Source organism: Urocampus carinirostris, chromosome 1, assembly GCF_059441175.1.
Source record: "Urocampus carinirostris isolate Australia breed hairy pipefish chromosome 1, RoL_Ucar_1.0, whole genome shotgun sequence".
Classification (NCBI taxonomy): domain Eukaryota; kingdom Metazoa; phylum Chordata; class Actinopteri; order Syngnathiformes; family Syngnathidae; genus Urocampus; species Urocampus carinirostris.
The window spans coordinates 64,998,831-65,015,421 of record NC_142349.1 but is presented as its reverse complement, the minus strand read 5'-3'; the positions used below and the strand labels follow the sequence as shown (position 1 = coordinate 65,015,421).

Below are 16,591 nucleotides of genomic sequence, written 5' to 3'. Positions count from 1 at the left end.
CAGTGGCATGCTTCAGCTGCTCGAATCACCTCAAAAAAATGTGCTCCGTCAGCCCCCGTTTTTAGCAATAGTAGACCAGGGATAATAAATTGTGGCCACAACTATGCATTTTATTTTAGGTAGGCCAGAATGGCAAGCCTCCTGACAAAAGTGATTTCTGTTTGCAGTAATATGGGATTGGGGACCATGTATTGCAGCCGCACAGATGCTGTTTATTTTAGGAGGAAGAATCAGCTACCGACCTATGCAGTCTTTCTCCTGACATATTAACACATCTAGTCAAGTAAAGTCATGTTTATTTGAATAGCCCTTAATCTCAAGAAGTCTCAAAGGGATGCACAGACTACAGACTATTATTACACCATTCCCTCCCTGATCTAAAACCTAGATGAGGGCAAGGAAAAACTCAAAAACCTCAACAATAGGAATATGAAGAAACCTTGAGAAGGGACCGCACATGAGGTCATCCCCCTTCCAGGATGACCAGGCTGCAACGGATGTTGCAATAAAAAATAATACACAGATATTGTCAACAAATATAAACAAATTGTCCAGTATGTCCGACTTTAGTCCTGACTATCTGTACCGCTGTATTGTAAATGGAGTATCCCCATACATCTGTGCTGATCTGAAAGCTTATAAAAGTTTGGACGCTTACTATTTCTTCGTAGCTGGTATACGCTGACGGGTAGTCACCTCATAATGGCAAAAGTAATATTAAAAGTATTAACGTTAGCTGTGTATGCTAAAATGTTTTATCCAGGGTGCCATCAAATCGCAAATCAACTGTAACCGAAAGCTGCTCTTTTTTTTTTAAATAATTTATGGTGATTTTAAATAGGCAAATGTGTTTATCCACAGCAGACATCAGACACACACAGCTACAGGAGCAGTATATCTAATGTATTGGTAGCTACTTTGAGTGTCTTTGACTTGGCTCGTACCTACTTAACCTAAATTTGCCCAGAAACACATAAAACGTACCTTGTAAAATATGCTTGCTACAAATAATGGAGTACTTTGAGCGCTGCCTGTTCCTCCGATTGATATGAAATATCCATCGCCGTCTTCATCTTAAGGGATATGATAAAATGCCAAATCGGGCTTAGAAGCGTGCAGGTTCGCACAGCAAAAAATACCCATCGTAACAAGTTGTGGTTGTATTCTTCTGCCGTGGTTATTGATATTTATTTCAACTCAACTGCTTAATGAATTGCCGTACGCTCATGTGCTTTTGCCGTCTGTTACGGGGAATACTGTACAACATGCAAAGGGTCAATTGTCCAATATCGCAACAAACTGACACAAACATTTGCAACAATCTTTTCCCAGATACCTGTGCGACTACACTTACTATTCCTCTCTTTTCCTCGGAAACGGGCGCTCCGCCTTTATCCACGTTCCTCCGCTGGGGAGGCCTTACAGCAGTCAGCAACTGGGCCAAGGCCTTCAGGCCGTTGTGCGGGAGATGCTAAAGCTACTGGAGGTGGCTGACGCTGACAAACGCTGCAAACATGCACATCAACAACAACACGACTCTGTATGATTCCTTAGTTTGTCCAATTGGGAGCATTCCTGACATAATGAACAACCAATCGATGATTTATGAGATGAACGTTGCTTGTACACAACCTCAAATTGCTACTTGAACCGTTTCTCCACGACGGCGCCGGTGGACCTGCACTTTATTATTATGATGCCTTTCTGAAATTGTTTAAATGACAACTGAAGTTTCACTGTGATTATTTGAATATATTTAGATTCCTGAACATTTATCTTCGACTACTGAAAAGGTTAACCTGGGAATTGTAACGACATGTGCCTTAATATGAATTTTGTGTGTGTAGTTCAAAGACGGACAGCACGGCGGCGCAGTGGTTAGCGCGTGTGCGACATAGTTCTGAGGTCATGAGATTGAACCTACTGTGTGGAGTTTGCATGTTCTCCCCGTGCTTGCGTGGGCTTCCTCCGGGCACTCTGGTGTCCTCCCACATTCCAAAAACATGCATGTCAGGTTCATTAGCCGGTCCAAATTGTCCCTAGGGGTGAATGAGCGAGCGAATTGTCTGTCTCTGTGTGCTCTGCGACTGGCTGGTTCATGGTGTCCCCTGCCCACTACTTAAATATGACTGGAATGGGCTCCAGCACCCCTGCGACCCTACTGAGGATAAGGTGCAGATAATGGATGGATAGTTCAAAGACAAATATGATGACTTTCGAGTGCCATCAAGCAAGGTATTGGTTTATATGCCACTTCAGGTGAAATTGATTAATCCTAACACTCATTTCTGTTTTCTGTTTACTCGGGTTATTTTTGGTGAATTATAGCAGCTCAAATTAAGTCTGCGTTAAAAAGTTGGATTAATTAAATACTGTACTCAAATATGACTACAGAAGCAGGAGCTGTTTTTCAAGTTATTGCTACCGACGCCTCTACACTCAAGGTAAATTTAAAAACAATCAATGATAAACTTTACTGAAGCTTGACATTTTTATTTAAAGTTGAATTATTGGTAGAAAAACATGTTTAACAGTGACTACCAGAACCAAGTGTATGAACGTTTTTAGGGGTAGGAGTGTGTTGTAACATTTTTGACCTTTAACTTCATCAGTTAGTTTACTGTAAAGAAGAAAAAACGGGGATCATTTTAGCATAAAACATGGAATATGAGCAATAAACATAATTGTTCTACAGCTATTTTAATAAATGAAGGGAATAACAGCCAACAAATGTCTGCCCCAGTAGTCAAGTTATGTTTATTTGTAAAGCCTTTAATCATAAGAGGTCTCAAAGGGCTGTACAGACTAATAATAGGCCATCCCCTGTTCTAAAACCAACATTAGGGCAACGAAAAACCTCAAAACGGTGGATCTGGTCGGTCTGTGCTCTGGTTTGTTGGCAAGTTACCTTTGAATATGGGCCACCAACGTCTCTACTTAAAATTTGAATTAAATTTAAAATTTGATCTGTATTTGAATTTAAAAAACAAAATAAATGATTTTCACACAAGCCTTTCTTGTTTCTTAAATTGAAATACAGATGTCTTTGTTTTATTTAATTAAATTAAACAACAGCTAGCAGAACTAATTGTATCCATAACTGTTTTCGTCGGAACGAGAATAGCGTAACGTTGTACCGGAAGTTAGTTTTCCCTTATATTTTGCTCAATTATTAAATCACAAAAAAATTGAACGAAGAAGGGAAATTTTAACATAAATGTTCAAAACGAACTACGTATATGAAATAATACTCTAGGGCCCAACTACATTTAAAACATTTTTTTAAGTAAACATAATTTTTGTGTAAGTTTTTTGTGGACAACTGTGTGAAAGACTTATATTCGGGTTCTTATTCGATTTACTCACTACTCGTGACGCAGCTAAAGTTCACTTTTCCTTACTTCTTTAAATACACGCGTTTATCAATGTCACTAGGTAGCGCCAGATGAGTATTTTTTTTTCTCGGGACATGAAGACATGGGCGAACAAAAATAAATATGCGGTTTGTTATTTTGCTGTGTAAGTACAAGGTAAAAATAATTCAAGTGAGATCTTGTAAAATGGCATTCCAGAACTTTGTTGTTTGATTTGCTTTTATTTTGGATCGCAGCAACCTAAATGTGCAAAACGTTTCACAACAACCCTAAAGAATTTTAACAGTAAGGCTTTAAAAAATATAAACATGAGAGCAGTTAAACAGTTGGTGTGTGTTTTGACAAAAGGAACGTTTTTCCTTAGCTTCTGTGACTTTGTTCAGGGATGCAAGTACAATTCAGAATGGTCTTAAACAGAAAAGCCCAAATTTCCCGGATGTTCTTGAACACATCCGTGCAGAAATCTGTGACTTTATTCAAATTCACAATCCAAAATTTAAATGATGACGGGAGCTATATTTTTGAATTTTCATTATTTTGTATATTAAATGTTATTCTTAGATCAGAAGCGCACGCTTCTTAAATTTCTTTACAGTAATCATTTTAAACGGCGATCTTTGGCGGCTTCATTTTTTTCCACCAAACTATAACACTCAAAAAGCAAAAATAAATAACTATATGGAACATAATCACCTGTTAGTTATGGTTTTATTGTAAACAAAGAACGTTATCTTTGGGGTGGTTAAAAAAATGATTTAATTGGGGTTAGTTTTAGACAAAAACATATTTGGGTGATTTAAAAGAAGACCCATTTTTAAACAAAATGATAGTGTTGTTTTGTGTTGAGTACAATACGGCCCTGTTTTTACCAGCTTGTCAAAACAAAACAACATGGTTCACTGGGTTAAAAACTAAATGTCTTCTCTCTATATTCTCTGTATTTTTTCAAACAGACGAAACGTTTTTGTGATGTTTAAAAATTGACAATTTTTAATATCATCCTAGGCATAATGGAACAGTTTTGCATAGTTTGATTCAAATAAAATCAACTCAATTTGGGGTTATGTTTTGTGTATAGTGCAATTTTAGGTTATTTTTTCCCTAATTAATGAACCAATTTTGGGATTTGAGCCTGACAAAAAAAACCCACAGAATCTGGGTCATTTCAAACAACGTAGTACACCCTTGACAGTCATTTTAAATATTTTTTTTCAAATTCCAATTTTTGTTGTTTGATTTTTGCTTAAAGGTCGAGTACGTTTTTGGTTTCTTTTTCTATCAATACGTTCCGTTTTTAGGGTTTGTGACAACAACAAAAACACAGATAAAGCATTTATTTTAAAACCACAAAGTGGATCACTCCATTCTTGATTAATGAATGGGTTATTTTTACCCGTTTTTCTTTTCTTTTTTTTCCGGTCTTGAAAATGCTATACTGCTGCTATAAAGTCTAATTCATGTCTGCAAATCCCATGATGGGATGTGATGTTAATATGTGCTTGCTTTATATGCCAAAAAGTCACCAAGACAGGTCAGGTACAACAAGGCCTCTTATTTAAAATATATCTTAATGAAATACTAAATTAATAACTAAAAGCACCACTTGCACTCTCAAATCACTCGCTGATGTTTTCTCCCCTGCCACAACAACAGAAAACGAACACCTGTAAAATGCAGCGTGAATTGTTTTTCTTTTAAACTTCTGCATTTCGACTTCTTATTTGTCCATGAGTTTAACCAGGCTCTGCCGGAGATCATTGAGGTCAAAGATCTTAATGTCCAGAATTTCTATGGCCCTGTGGAGTTCTGTGTCCATGCGATCGCGATCCTCCAGGGTGTTGTTCAAGTTCCGCTCCGTATTCTGGATGCGGCGCTCCAGCTCAGAATTGCGCATCTCCACCTCCTGTCGAGGGGGACATACTCAGGTTTGAATACAATTGGTTTTGTTGTCATTAATTGAGCCAGCGATGTCGTCCAGACTGGTCAGAGACCAACTGATGATTTTCGTGACCGTGTTGAGGACTCTCTGCTAGGTTCTCAAGGCTTACCCGTAATCTATGGATGGCCTGATCTCGGTCACGCTCTATCTCGTGATAGTCTGTCTTCTTGCTTTGTAAAATGTGAATTTCCTGCCGAGAGATGATCAAATAAACGAAAGTTTTGTAAACGATTTCTTTAATTCTAGGTGAAAGCGTCCAGACCTCGTCTTTGGCCTTTAAGAGCGCCTCCAGCTCCTCCAAAGACTGCGTCAGTTCGTCTTTCAGCAGGTCGCTGGGGCCGTGGCTGCCGTGAGCCTCGAGGTCAGCCACCTCCAAGTACACACATTTATTATGAAATTATTACGTATACAGTTATTACAATACACAAACTGGGAAACCTTTGTGATAGGGCATTGTTTGGCAAAGTACCCTCTTAACCATTGCTTCACTGAGGATAGTTTACATTGCAAACGAGAAAAATGAGTTGATAAAATGAATAGATGAATACATTAGAAAATATAATATATTTAAAATGTGTTAAATGACTTAAATACACTACATATAATAATTTAAATGAATTAAAATACTTCGAATTAATTAAATAAACACAATAAATAAATACACTGCATTAAATAAGTGAATAATAAACACCAAATTAATACATGAATACAATTGTCTCTCATTGATAAATTTGTCTCTTCCTATTATTTATTATGTATTATTTAAAATCACTTTATTTTTACATTAAAAATAATAATTGCCTGATATGGTAGACAACCCTTTACACAGGATCATTGATATTGAAGATTTATTTTCAAATCAATACCCCAAATAAAAGGACAAATGCATAAGTAAACAAAAATAACAAAAAAAACATACATTAAGTAAACAATTTATCAATAAAGAGATTAAAACAATTGTGTCCCACTGGCAAAGTTGGTTCCACTTAAGTTGTTATTTTTAATTACCCAAACCCTTTTTAAAATGAAAATTGTCTTCATTGCCAGATGGTCAATTATTTACCTTTTATCTTTTATATTACTATATTTAAATCTATATTATTTCTACATATTTCTTCAATATTTACATTATTTATATTTATTTTTATTTGAAAAAAAAAAAAATATATATATATATATATATATATATATATATATATATATATATATATATTTAGGGGGCGGCAGTGGCTCAGGAGGTAGAGCGCTCGTCTTGGGATCAAGAGATCGCAGTTCCAATCCCGGCTCCTCTGTGTTACATGTCTAAGTGTCCTTGGGTAAGACACTGAACTCATGCCCCCAATAAGCAGGTTAGCGCCTCACATGGCTGCACGGCCGCTATTGGGAAATGTGAAGCACACTGTAAAGCGCTTTGGGAAGTCTTGACTTGAAAAGCGCTATATAAATGCAGATCATTTCATTTAATTTCATTTTTAAAAATTAATAATAAAAAGGCCATCCGTAGTGCGTAATATTTGACTACTACATGGCACTGTTGTCCATCCATTCATTATCTGCACCGCTTATCCACAGTAGGGTCGCGGGTGTGCTGGAGCCCATTCCAGCTATCTTCAGGCAGTTGGCAGGGGACACCTTCAACTGGTTGCCAGCACACAGAGACAGACAACTCACTCGTTTATTCACACCTAGGGACAATTTGGACCGGCCAACTAACCTGACATGCATGTTTTTGGAATGTGGGAGGAAACCGGAGTGCCCGGAGGAAACCCACACAGGCAAGGGGAGAATATGCAAACTCCACACAGGAGGATTCGATGTCATGACCACATAACTGTGCCGCGGACGCGCTAACACTTGTCCCATGCGAACAAATACCTGTACCAAATGACACTGCATAGAAGGTAGATCCCAGACAAACATGGTGGCGACTGAATGGTTTCCACTATTTAAAAGAAATACCAATTTTTCGACCTATGATTTGTTTTTAGAAAAATTAACATTGGTATGATAGTTCATGTATTTTTGTCTAGTATTCCAATCAATGTTTGTTTGTTTCTACCAAATGAACGTCTTTTGTACCACTAGGAGGCACTAAATATTACACACTTACCCTGTAATTATCATTTATTTAAAATGTGGTGGAATAGAACGTTTGATCCACGAGCCAATGAGCCAAATGCAGTTAAATGTTTTTTTTTTTTAATTTTGCACTGTTGCTACTTTTTGAAGTTTCCTTAAAAAGCTTACGTGCAAGCCTCTATTTAAGAACTACTGCCTTAAAGGACACAGTTGCGTTAACAGGTTCCTCAATTCAAGTCTTCAGTAGAAAGAAGATCAAGGACAAGAAGGAAATGAGTAGATGCAAACTCCCTCCGGTGATTTCTCTTTTTTGGGTTCTAAGTGGGCCGACAAAAGTAGGGTAGGGCTCGCCCTACAAACTCCTTATGAGCCGTTTCACTTTTGGGGCCCCTCTCGAACGGACGTAGCCAGAGCCGGCCCAAGACATAGGCGAGCTAAGCGGCTGCTAAGGGCCACGCAACCACTAGGAGACCCCCAAGAGTCGTTAACTTTTTTGTCACTGTGTGTCCAGCCAAAAACACTTCTGCAGAAATACAACAAAAATACTACACTATAACTACAAAAGCAAATATCAAATATAGTACTCAAAAACATTTTCATGTTATTGCTTTTTTAATTTTATTACAAAATACAAGTTGAATTTATAATGAGATGTACTTATTTATATAGCGCTTCTCGAGTCAATGAAGACCTCCCAAAGCGCTTTACAATGTGCTTCACACTTACCCATCCACACACACTCACACACCGATAGCAGTGTCAGCCATGCAAGACAATTACCTGCTTAAGTGAGCATTAGAAGATTCAGTGTCTTCCCCAAGGACACTTCAACATATAACAGGGATGAGCCGGGAATCGAATCTGCGACCTCTTGATCCCAAGACGAACGCTTTACATCATGAGCTACTATCGCCCCATACATGGTAAGTAAGTTAGTAAGTAAGCAAGCACTTAGTAAGTAAGCATGTACTTACACAATAAGTAAGTAAGCAAGTACTTACATAGTAAGTCAGGAAGTAAGCAAATACTTACATAGTAAGTAAGTAAGGAAGTAAGCAAGTACTTACATGGTAAGTTAGTAAGTAAGCAAGTAAATGAACAACCAATTACATAACAAAATACACGAAAAATCGGCAACAACTGCCGCAGCCAAATAAATGACAAATAGACAACAAAATATACGACAAAATGCATTGCAAAATAAATGAAAAAAATCACGATAAAATACATGACAAAATATGCGGCTAATTCAACGACAAAATATGCCACAAGTTACACGTCCAAAATAGGGAAAAACACAGTCCAAAACCAAAATCATTTTATGTCATTTTTAATAATATATATTTCCAAATAATATATATTATACTGTAAAAAGGGTTGCTTAATTTGAGTAAAAAGCCATTTTAGCCCATTTCCCTGGTAAAACTAGATACTTCAAATGAGTATTCATTTATTTGTTATGGCCATGGGCCTTTGCGGGTCCACAGTCTAGTTATTTACCTAAAAAAGTTAAAACTATATTAGAATCGGAAAACAACACTTTAAATAGCTGTACAGTTTAATTACGGTAAAACTGCAAAAATACAACTACAAAATACTACAGAATTTCTACAAAAATACCACAGAAATAGTACCACAGAAATACTACTTCAATTACTTTAGTTTTTATTTGTATTGTTTGTAAATGCAACATTCATCGCAGCCTTGTCATCCTGGAAGGGGAATAACATCATGTGCGGTCCCTTCTCAACTTTTCTTTATTTTCCTCATGCTGAGGTTTTTGACTTTTTCCTTGCCCTCGTGTATGTTTTAGATCAGGGGATGGTGTCATAATAGCCTGTGGTTAGCAATAATCTGTGGTCTGTGCAGCCCTTTGAGACGCTTTGTGATTATAGGCTACACAAATAAAGATGACTAGACATTATTATTCTCTAATTTTACAACAAAAGAAGTCATCACATTTTAAAATATAGTACTTAAATGATTGTTTTCGTAATTTACAATAAAACATGTTAAATATTTATGTCGTGAATTAAAAAGACTTTAGACAAGCAGAATGATCTGCAAGTGGAGCACAAATTCCCCCAGTGTTGCAAGGAACCTAGTCTTAATCGTATATAAATCGTATCTAAATCCATGTGTTTTTTCCAGGTTTCATGTCAAAACCCCCTTAATAAATTCCAACAAATTCAATAAAAGTTTGCGTTTGTGTACAAGCGGCTCTGGCGCTGCATGCAGCCGTGCGACTCTTTGGCACTACCTAGTGGTTCCCTGGCGCTTTGTCAACACACCCCGACCCCAACTACCTCGCCCAAGTACAATGCCCGGCAACGCCAAACCACTACGCCTGTTTATATGAAAGGCCGAAACAGTGCTATGGCGCTCACCTGTTCTCTGAGCCTTTCGGTTTCCTCCTGATAGGCCATCAGTTGTTTCTTCCACTGCTCCACGTTAGCGTTGGCCTCGTGCAACGCAGCTACTAATTTGGCATTGCTGTCTTGCAGCGTGAAGAGCTCCGCCTCTAGGTTCATTTCGCAGATCGACCTGCCGCAAACATAAAAAAAACTGTCACAAGTCAAATTCTTCTCCACATAGCAACGAGGAAAATAATACAAACGATTGATGTTTACAGGATCAAAATTCATGGTCAATCTAATGACGAAAAAGTAATTAAAATACGACATGGGCACGGTAGTCGATAATCGAGAAAACACAGCCTGTAAACATAAATGCAATCAATGGTGGCTTTCTAGTAAGATGCAACTACTAACGCCTGATGTTAGCTTAGCAGTGTTTTAGGATTTTATATTAATAGATTTCTTTCTATATTTTCTTCTGGTTGCAAGAATTAAGTCTAATAATATCTTAAAATAATTAAAAAATAATTGTTTTAATCTAAAACACTGCAAAAAAGTAGATCGTCTTGCTCATTTTAAAAAATGATGTGCCTATTTGTTTGAAAAATGTGTTACAAATATATTAGAATATTCAAAAGAAAAAATACAATTTTGCTCATTTAAATATTATTTCCTTGTTTTACTTAACAAAATAAGTTACAGATACAATAAATCGTATTTTTTATTTTACTTCAAATAAAAAACTAAAAACGGTAAAAATAATACTTGCCATTCCTTTAAGTATTTATTTCCCTATTTTGATTGGAAAAATAAGTTACAAATATAGTCATGAAATCAAAATAATATTTGTACATTTATCAGATTGTTCTGCTCATTTTATGGATTTTTTTAAAATTTATGCTTGAATAATTGGTTACAACATAGGTTTTGTTATCTTATTCTAATTTCCCTTTATTTTCATCAGTAAAATTTGTTTTTCAAAAAAGATTACATATTAAAAAGAGAAATGTAAATCTTGAAAAAAGAAAAATTATCTTAATAAAAAAAGTGTTGTTTTTTTTAACTAAAAAAGAGAAACTTTACTTGAACATTACTTACTTACTTTTTCAAACCACAATTAAAGAAATAAATAGTAACACAAATAAGTATTGAGATAGGCAAACGTGTCTGTAATAATTATTGTTGAAAAATAAAAATGTAGTAAAATAAGGGAAAATATTTGGAAAAAATTAGAAAATATCGCTACGATGAATATGTCTTCATTTTGAAAAGAATGAAATTAAATAAGAAAATTATAATAATAGAGTAAAATAAGAAAAATAAGACATAAAAGAATCAAAATGATTAGCTAATTGTTATTATAAGTAGTAATACTATTATTGTGAATAATTAGGGATCAAGAGGTCGCAGGTTCGATTCCAAGCTCCTCTGTGTTATATGTCAAAGTATCCTTGGGCAAGACACTGAATTCCTAATGCCACTGATAAGCAGGTAGTTGCATGGCATGGCTGATGCTGCTATCGGTGTGTTAGTGTGTGTGTGAATGGGTAAGTGTGAAGCTCATTGTAAAGCTCATTGGGAGGTCTTCAGTGACTTGAATATAAATGCAGACCATTACCATTTACCATCTTATTATATTAATGGAGTGAACATAACTTTCAACTATGTCCAAGGTCATCTTGCTACCAATAAAACCTGTCGCTGAAATGAATGTTTTCCCCGCCATTTCTAATCTTAAAACCAACCCCCTCCAAAAAAGCAGAATGATTATCCCTTTTGTTGATTTTGACTTGGGGGCAGCACAGCGGCGCAGTGGTTAGCGCTTGTGCGGCACAGTTCATGTCATGGGAACCTGTCGTGGGTTCAAATCCAGCTCCAGACTTCCTGTGCGGAGTTTGTATGTTCTCCCCGTGCTTGCGTGGGTTTCCTCCGGGCACTTCGGTTTCCTCCCACGCTCCAAAAACATGCATTTCAGGTGAATTGGCCGGTCCAAATTGTCCCTAGGTGTGAATGAGCGAATGGGTTGTCTGTCCCTGTGTGCCCTGCGATTGGCTGGCAACCAGTTCAGGGTGTCCCCTGCCCACTGCTCGGAGATGGCTGGGATGGGCTCCAGCCCCCCCGCGACCCTAATGAGGATAAGCGGTACGGCTAATGAGATGAAATGAGATGATTTTGACTTTTCCAAAATGGATTCCTTTGACTCGCTGGATAATAAAAGCGGGGAATAATCTGGTGTTACCCCTCGGAGAGCATCTTCTTGATGCGTTCCTTCTCTGAGGAGAGCGTGATGTCGGCGCTTTGACTTCGAAACAATTTGTCTTCGGGTCCGTTCACGCACACCACCGGGGGGGACTGCAGGTCGTCCGAGAGGTCCTGGGGGACAAATGAGTCAATGCTCTCCACATAAGATGCCAAAAAAGGAAAAAAAATGCTGTGATTGACTATGATTGGCGGAATCGTCAAAGATATTGTATAGTTCTCATATATTTACTCATTTACTAGTACGGGGGTAGGCAACTCAAAATGTTAAAAGAGCCATATTGGACAGAATAAAACTAAATTGTCTTGGGACCTCAAAAAATCAAAAGCCTTATACAGACGCTGCCCTACTTACGACCATTCGGCTTACGTAAAACGATAGATACGATCATTTCTTTGGGATATCGAAAAATATCCGGACATTTTGTATTGTGTGCACCTTTTACCGAGTACAGGACATTACTGTAGTGCTTCTTTCTGCCACGTGGCGCTGTAAGAGCTCACCTAGCATCCACCCCGAAGAAGAAATCTGGCTTCTACTTCCTGGTTCGTGTGTAAACATAACAACGTGTACAGTATCGCTATCGCGCTAAGAACTTTGACATTTATATCGTTTAATATCTCGTTTATCCATTCAATATGGTTGGTGTAAAGTGTAAAGAAGAGGCGAGCTGTTTCTTTTGAAACAAAAGTGGAATAAGAAAGCTTGATACGGTTGAGAAAATGGTTGGATCGCTTTTTTTCGGTCACTTTCTTCCACGAAGGAGGAAGTCGCCTAACTCTTGAAGCTCATCTTACAAAAGTAAGTTTATTGTCTATTACAAAACAATACAGGTTACTTATACAAACCTTGAACATACTTATATAAACCTTAAACATTCAAACTATAGCACTGAAGCAACTTACGAACAAATTCAACTTACGAACGATCGTCCAGAATCTCGTCCGTAAGGAGGGCAGCGTCTGTATTTTGTTACTAAAAAAGTGCCTATGACTTTGCGGTTTTTCCCTGTCCAATGTGACTTCTGTGTTGAAATTAGGGGTTGGGCGAGAGGTTGCGTTGGATCACAGGTGACAAATAGGCGGCCTGTGGGCCAGATCAGGCCCGCTAAGGGATTGAATCCGGCCCGCGAGACAACATTCAGAGAAGCGCAAGAGAAAAACGAGCTGCAGGTTGAAATATGTCAACTTGATTTTGCCAAAGCCAGGTGCCTCAAACAAAGACACTGTACTTGTGTTTCTTTCTCTCTCTCTCTCTCTCTCTCTCTCTCCCTCTCTCTTTTCCACCCCTTTTTTCCTACTCTCTGTCTGTTTCCCTCTCTTTGTCTCTCTTCCTTTGTTGCTCTTTGTATCTATCTTTCTCTCTGTCTTTTTAAATTCTTTTGCTCTAACTTCCTTTTTTCCTTTTCTCTCTTTTGTCTTTCTCTCTTCCTACCCTTTGCGCTTTCTTTTCTCTTTTCTCTCCTTCTGTCTTTCTATTTCTCTTTGGATTTCTTTCTTCCTCTCTCTTTCTTTTCCCCCTCTCTCACGACTTTTTATCTTTTGTTTCTCACGCTCTCTCCCTCTCTCTCTTTTTCTTTCTTTGTCCTGCCCTCTCTCCTTTTCCCTCCCTCTTTCTTTCCTTTCTTTCTCTAATTTCTTTCTCTTTCTTTCTCTTTAATCTACTAGTCCGGCCCCGGACACAATGTTTGTTCTATCGTGTGGCCTCCGAGTTCAAATGAGTTTGACACCCCTGAGTTAGATTGTGACGCTGTCTCTTTAAAAAGGGGCAGAGCTTCCACTCGGCCCCAACACAGGCAAAATAGAGGGAAGGGGAGCCATAGGTTACCGACCCCTGATATAACGTATAATCATGATGGAGTGCATCAAACTTTGTCCATGCAATGGTAGGCGAAGCAGCAAATGAGGGAGGAAGTGTACAGTAAATGCAAGATGCCACTTTTACATATGCAAATAAAGCTCGAGAGTCTTATTGTCTTTCTTGTTCTGGATTGAACAAGGCCCAACCTGCCTGCTTTCCCTGAGATTGTTTTGTTTCAATTATATGTTAGGAATACACTTGAAATTAGATGTAACCTGTCGTGCCCTGCTGTCCCAATTATGTTGTCTTACGACCATTGTTTTATTTTCAAGAAACAATACATCGATAAAGCGTGAAACCACTTACCTGTGAGAACTGCATTTCAAATCCGTCACGAATTTAGAAAAAAGAGAAAGAAATGTGTCAACAAAAAACCCCATCACTTTACCACCATAATTGCTAAACATGCAACATTTGACAGCAATGTTAGCACTGAAGCTAACATGCTAACACCGCATCCACCCCATTTAAGTAGGTACTTACATTTTTTGCAACCATATAGGGTTCAATAAATAATCGTTCTTGTTTGACACTTTAAAGGTGGGTGCGTCGTTTAAGGTGTCCTTAAAAAGTTGTTCTCTATTAAATATGTGCTAAAAATGCTCGACTGAGTTCAAAGAGCCTTTATATATTTTTTCACACCGCACCTACCTGCTTTTATCTTACTTTTATCATATATTTTCCAACAGCAGAATTCATTAGACAGTAGGAAAGGATTGGCATGTGTGGAGAGTGAGTTTATGTTCATCACTGCAGTTTTTTGTAATGTAGCATGAAAATGGTGAAAGTAAGAAAAGAGCTGTTTCAAGAACAGTCCAAAAAAACATTGTTACATTATTGTAGCATCTCTAAGAAATGCAAGTACTTGCACGCGCCACAAAAGAAGCTTCACAGAGGCTGCAATGATGACTTAAGCCAGAAGATGGCATCAGCAAGTAGAAATTTTCAAAACTCCAGACAGCACCTTTTGGTCAATCATGGTCAAACCATGGTCCAGGGGCAATTTGTGGCTCACCTTCACTTTTAAGGGGCCCTCTCATTGGTCATAAATAACAGAAATTTCAACAAAAATGGTTCCTTCAATTCTATCTATCTGGGTTCAAATCTTGAACTTATTACAGATTGGTCATTGTGACTCTCTAGTAAATTTGAAGTCTATTTGGCATGATAAATCATTGATATGATGATTGTCTTAAGAATTATGATAAATTATTACATAATTTTAACCATACTTTTTCATAATTACAACCTGTCAATAACATAATAATGACGTAGAAACAACATAGTAATAACGTCGTAATGACATAGTAATAACATGAAAAGTGGATATTTCAGAAATGCATATCAAAGTTGTTTCCTTTTATGCTAATCTGTAACTAAAAAGCAGTCGTTTTCTTCAAAAAAGTTAGTGACCTCTGCGCTTGACATATTATTCCTTATCTCATGCAAAGAACAATTACCATTAATGCAGCACTATGTATCATACTGCCCCCAGGTCGCTTAGCAACATAAACGCACACAGGGAAGAGCACAATTCCAACACATTGAACCAAAATGAATTGAAATATCAGACTAATAATCTCAGGATTCTATAAAGCAGAATAAAATGGTGTCATTATCTTGAATGGCATGTTTGGATAATGGAACGCGTTACACCATTTGAAGCCAGGGCTATTATTCCTTCCTAATAGATGGACGAGGTAGCTTCTCAGGTGAGGGCGGAAGAGGAAGTGGTTGGGATAATTTTACCATCGTCCTACATTCCTCACTGTCGCTCCCCTGTGAGAGAAGCGACCCACTTTGCCTTTCTTTGGCCTCTCGTTTCAATTCTTCCTCCTTCCATTCCGTCACAGCAATCCCACCCAATCGCTGGACACAGTGTTCATCTTATCTACCTTTTGTTAGAATCAGATCAAATGTATTTGTAAAGCACTTCCTAGGCAAAAAATGCCACTCAAAGTGCTGTATAAACAAATTTAGCATACAAGCCAGTAAAATCCCCACTAATATCTCTCTCCGACTTTCAGGACCAATGAGTTAAACCTCTGTTTAGTCCTGATTGATCCGTAGGAAGTTGTCTGCCATCCATTACTTGATATCTGAAATGCAATTTAAAAGGGTATCTATAGAACTTGTTTCATCAGAGGACACGGAAATGTAAAGCTGGGTGTCATCAGCGTAACTATGGAAGTTGACTCTGTGTCTCCTGATGACATCCCCAAAGGGAAGCATACAGCCTGTATATAAAAAGTACTGGGCCTAAAATTGAACCTTGGGGAACGCCACATGTAATTTCATGGGTTTCGGAGGGACATGCATCCATACCTACAAAGGAATGTCGCTCTGTGAGATAGGAACAAAAACAGTTTAAAAGAGTACCAGAGATGCCCACTAGGTTTCTAAGTCTGAGGTGATCTACTGTATCAAAGGCAGCACTGAGATCCAGTAGCACCAGAACTGTGCGTTTATTTAAATCTATATTACACCTGGGGCAGCACGGCGGCGCGGTGGTTAGCGCGTGTGCGGCACAGTTCTAAGGTCGTGGGTTCCATTCCAGCTACCAACCTTCCTGTGTGGAGTTTGCATGTTCTCCCCGTGCTTGCGTGGGTTTTCTCCGGGCACTCCGGTTTCCTCCCACATTCCAAAAACATGCATGTCAGGTTAATTGGCCGGTCCAAATTGTCCCTCGGTGTGAATGAGCGAGCGGGTTGTCTGTCCCTGT

At 38.0% G+C, this 16,591-nt stretch overlaps 2 protein-coding genes across 5 annotated transcripts in view; one reads left to right on the top strand and one right to left on the bottom strand.

The window, feature by feature from the left end:
- LOC148376566 (pyroglutamyl-peptidase 1-like) overlaps positions 1–4,906 on the top strand; it is a 22,569-nt gene extending 17,663 nt beyond the window's left edge. For all 3 annotated transcript variants that reach the window (XM_088348657.1, XM_088348665.1, XM_088348647.1), the window contains one exon: positions 1,333–4,906. In XM_088348657.1, the coding sequence (XP_088204783.1) occupies positions 1,333–1,546 (214 nt within the window). In that variant the 3' untranslated portion in view covers positions 1,547–4,906. The remainder of the gene's footprint in view (positions 1–1,332) is intronic.
- Positions 2,695–16,591, bottom strand: part of LOC148376565 (homer protein homolog 3-like) — a 24,875-nt gene continuing 10,978 nt past the window's right edge. The window contains exons 6-10 of one of the 2 annotated variants that reach the window (XM_088348603.1): positions 11,989–12,101; positions 9,780–9,936; positions 5,576–5,683; positions 5,423–5,503; positions 2,695–5,277 (exon numbers count right to left, since the gene is read on the bottom strand). In XM_088348603.1, coding sequence (XP_088204729.1) covers positions 5,092–5,277; positions 5,423–5,503; positions 5,576–5,683; positions 9,780–9,936; positions 11,989–12,101 — 645 coding nt within the window. In that variant the 3' untranslated portion in view covers positions 2,695–5,091. Of the gene's footprint in view, positions 5,278–5,422; positions 5,504–5,575; positions 5,684–9,779; positions 9,937–11,988; positions 12,123–16,591 lie in introns of both variants that reach the window. The other variant, XM_088348594.1, reaches the window with a different exon arrangement.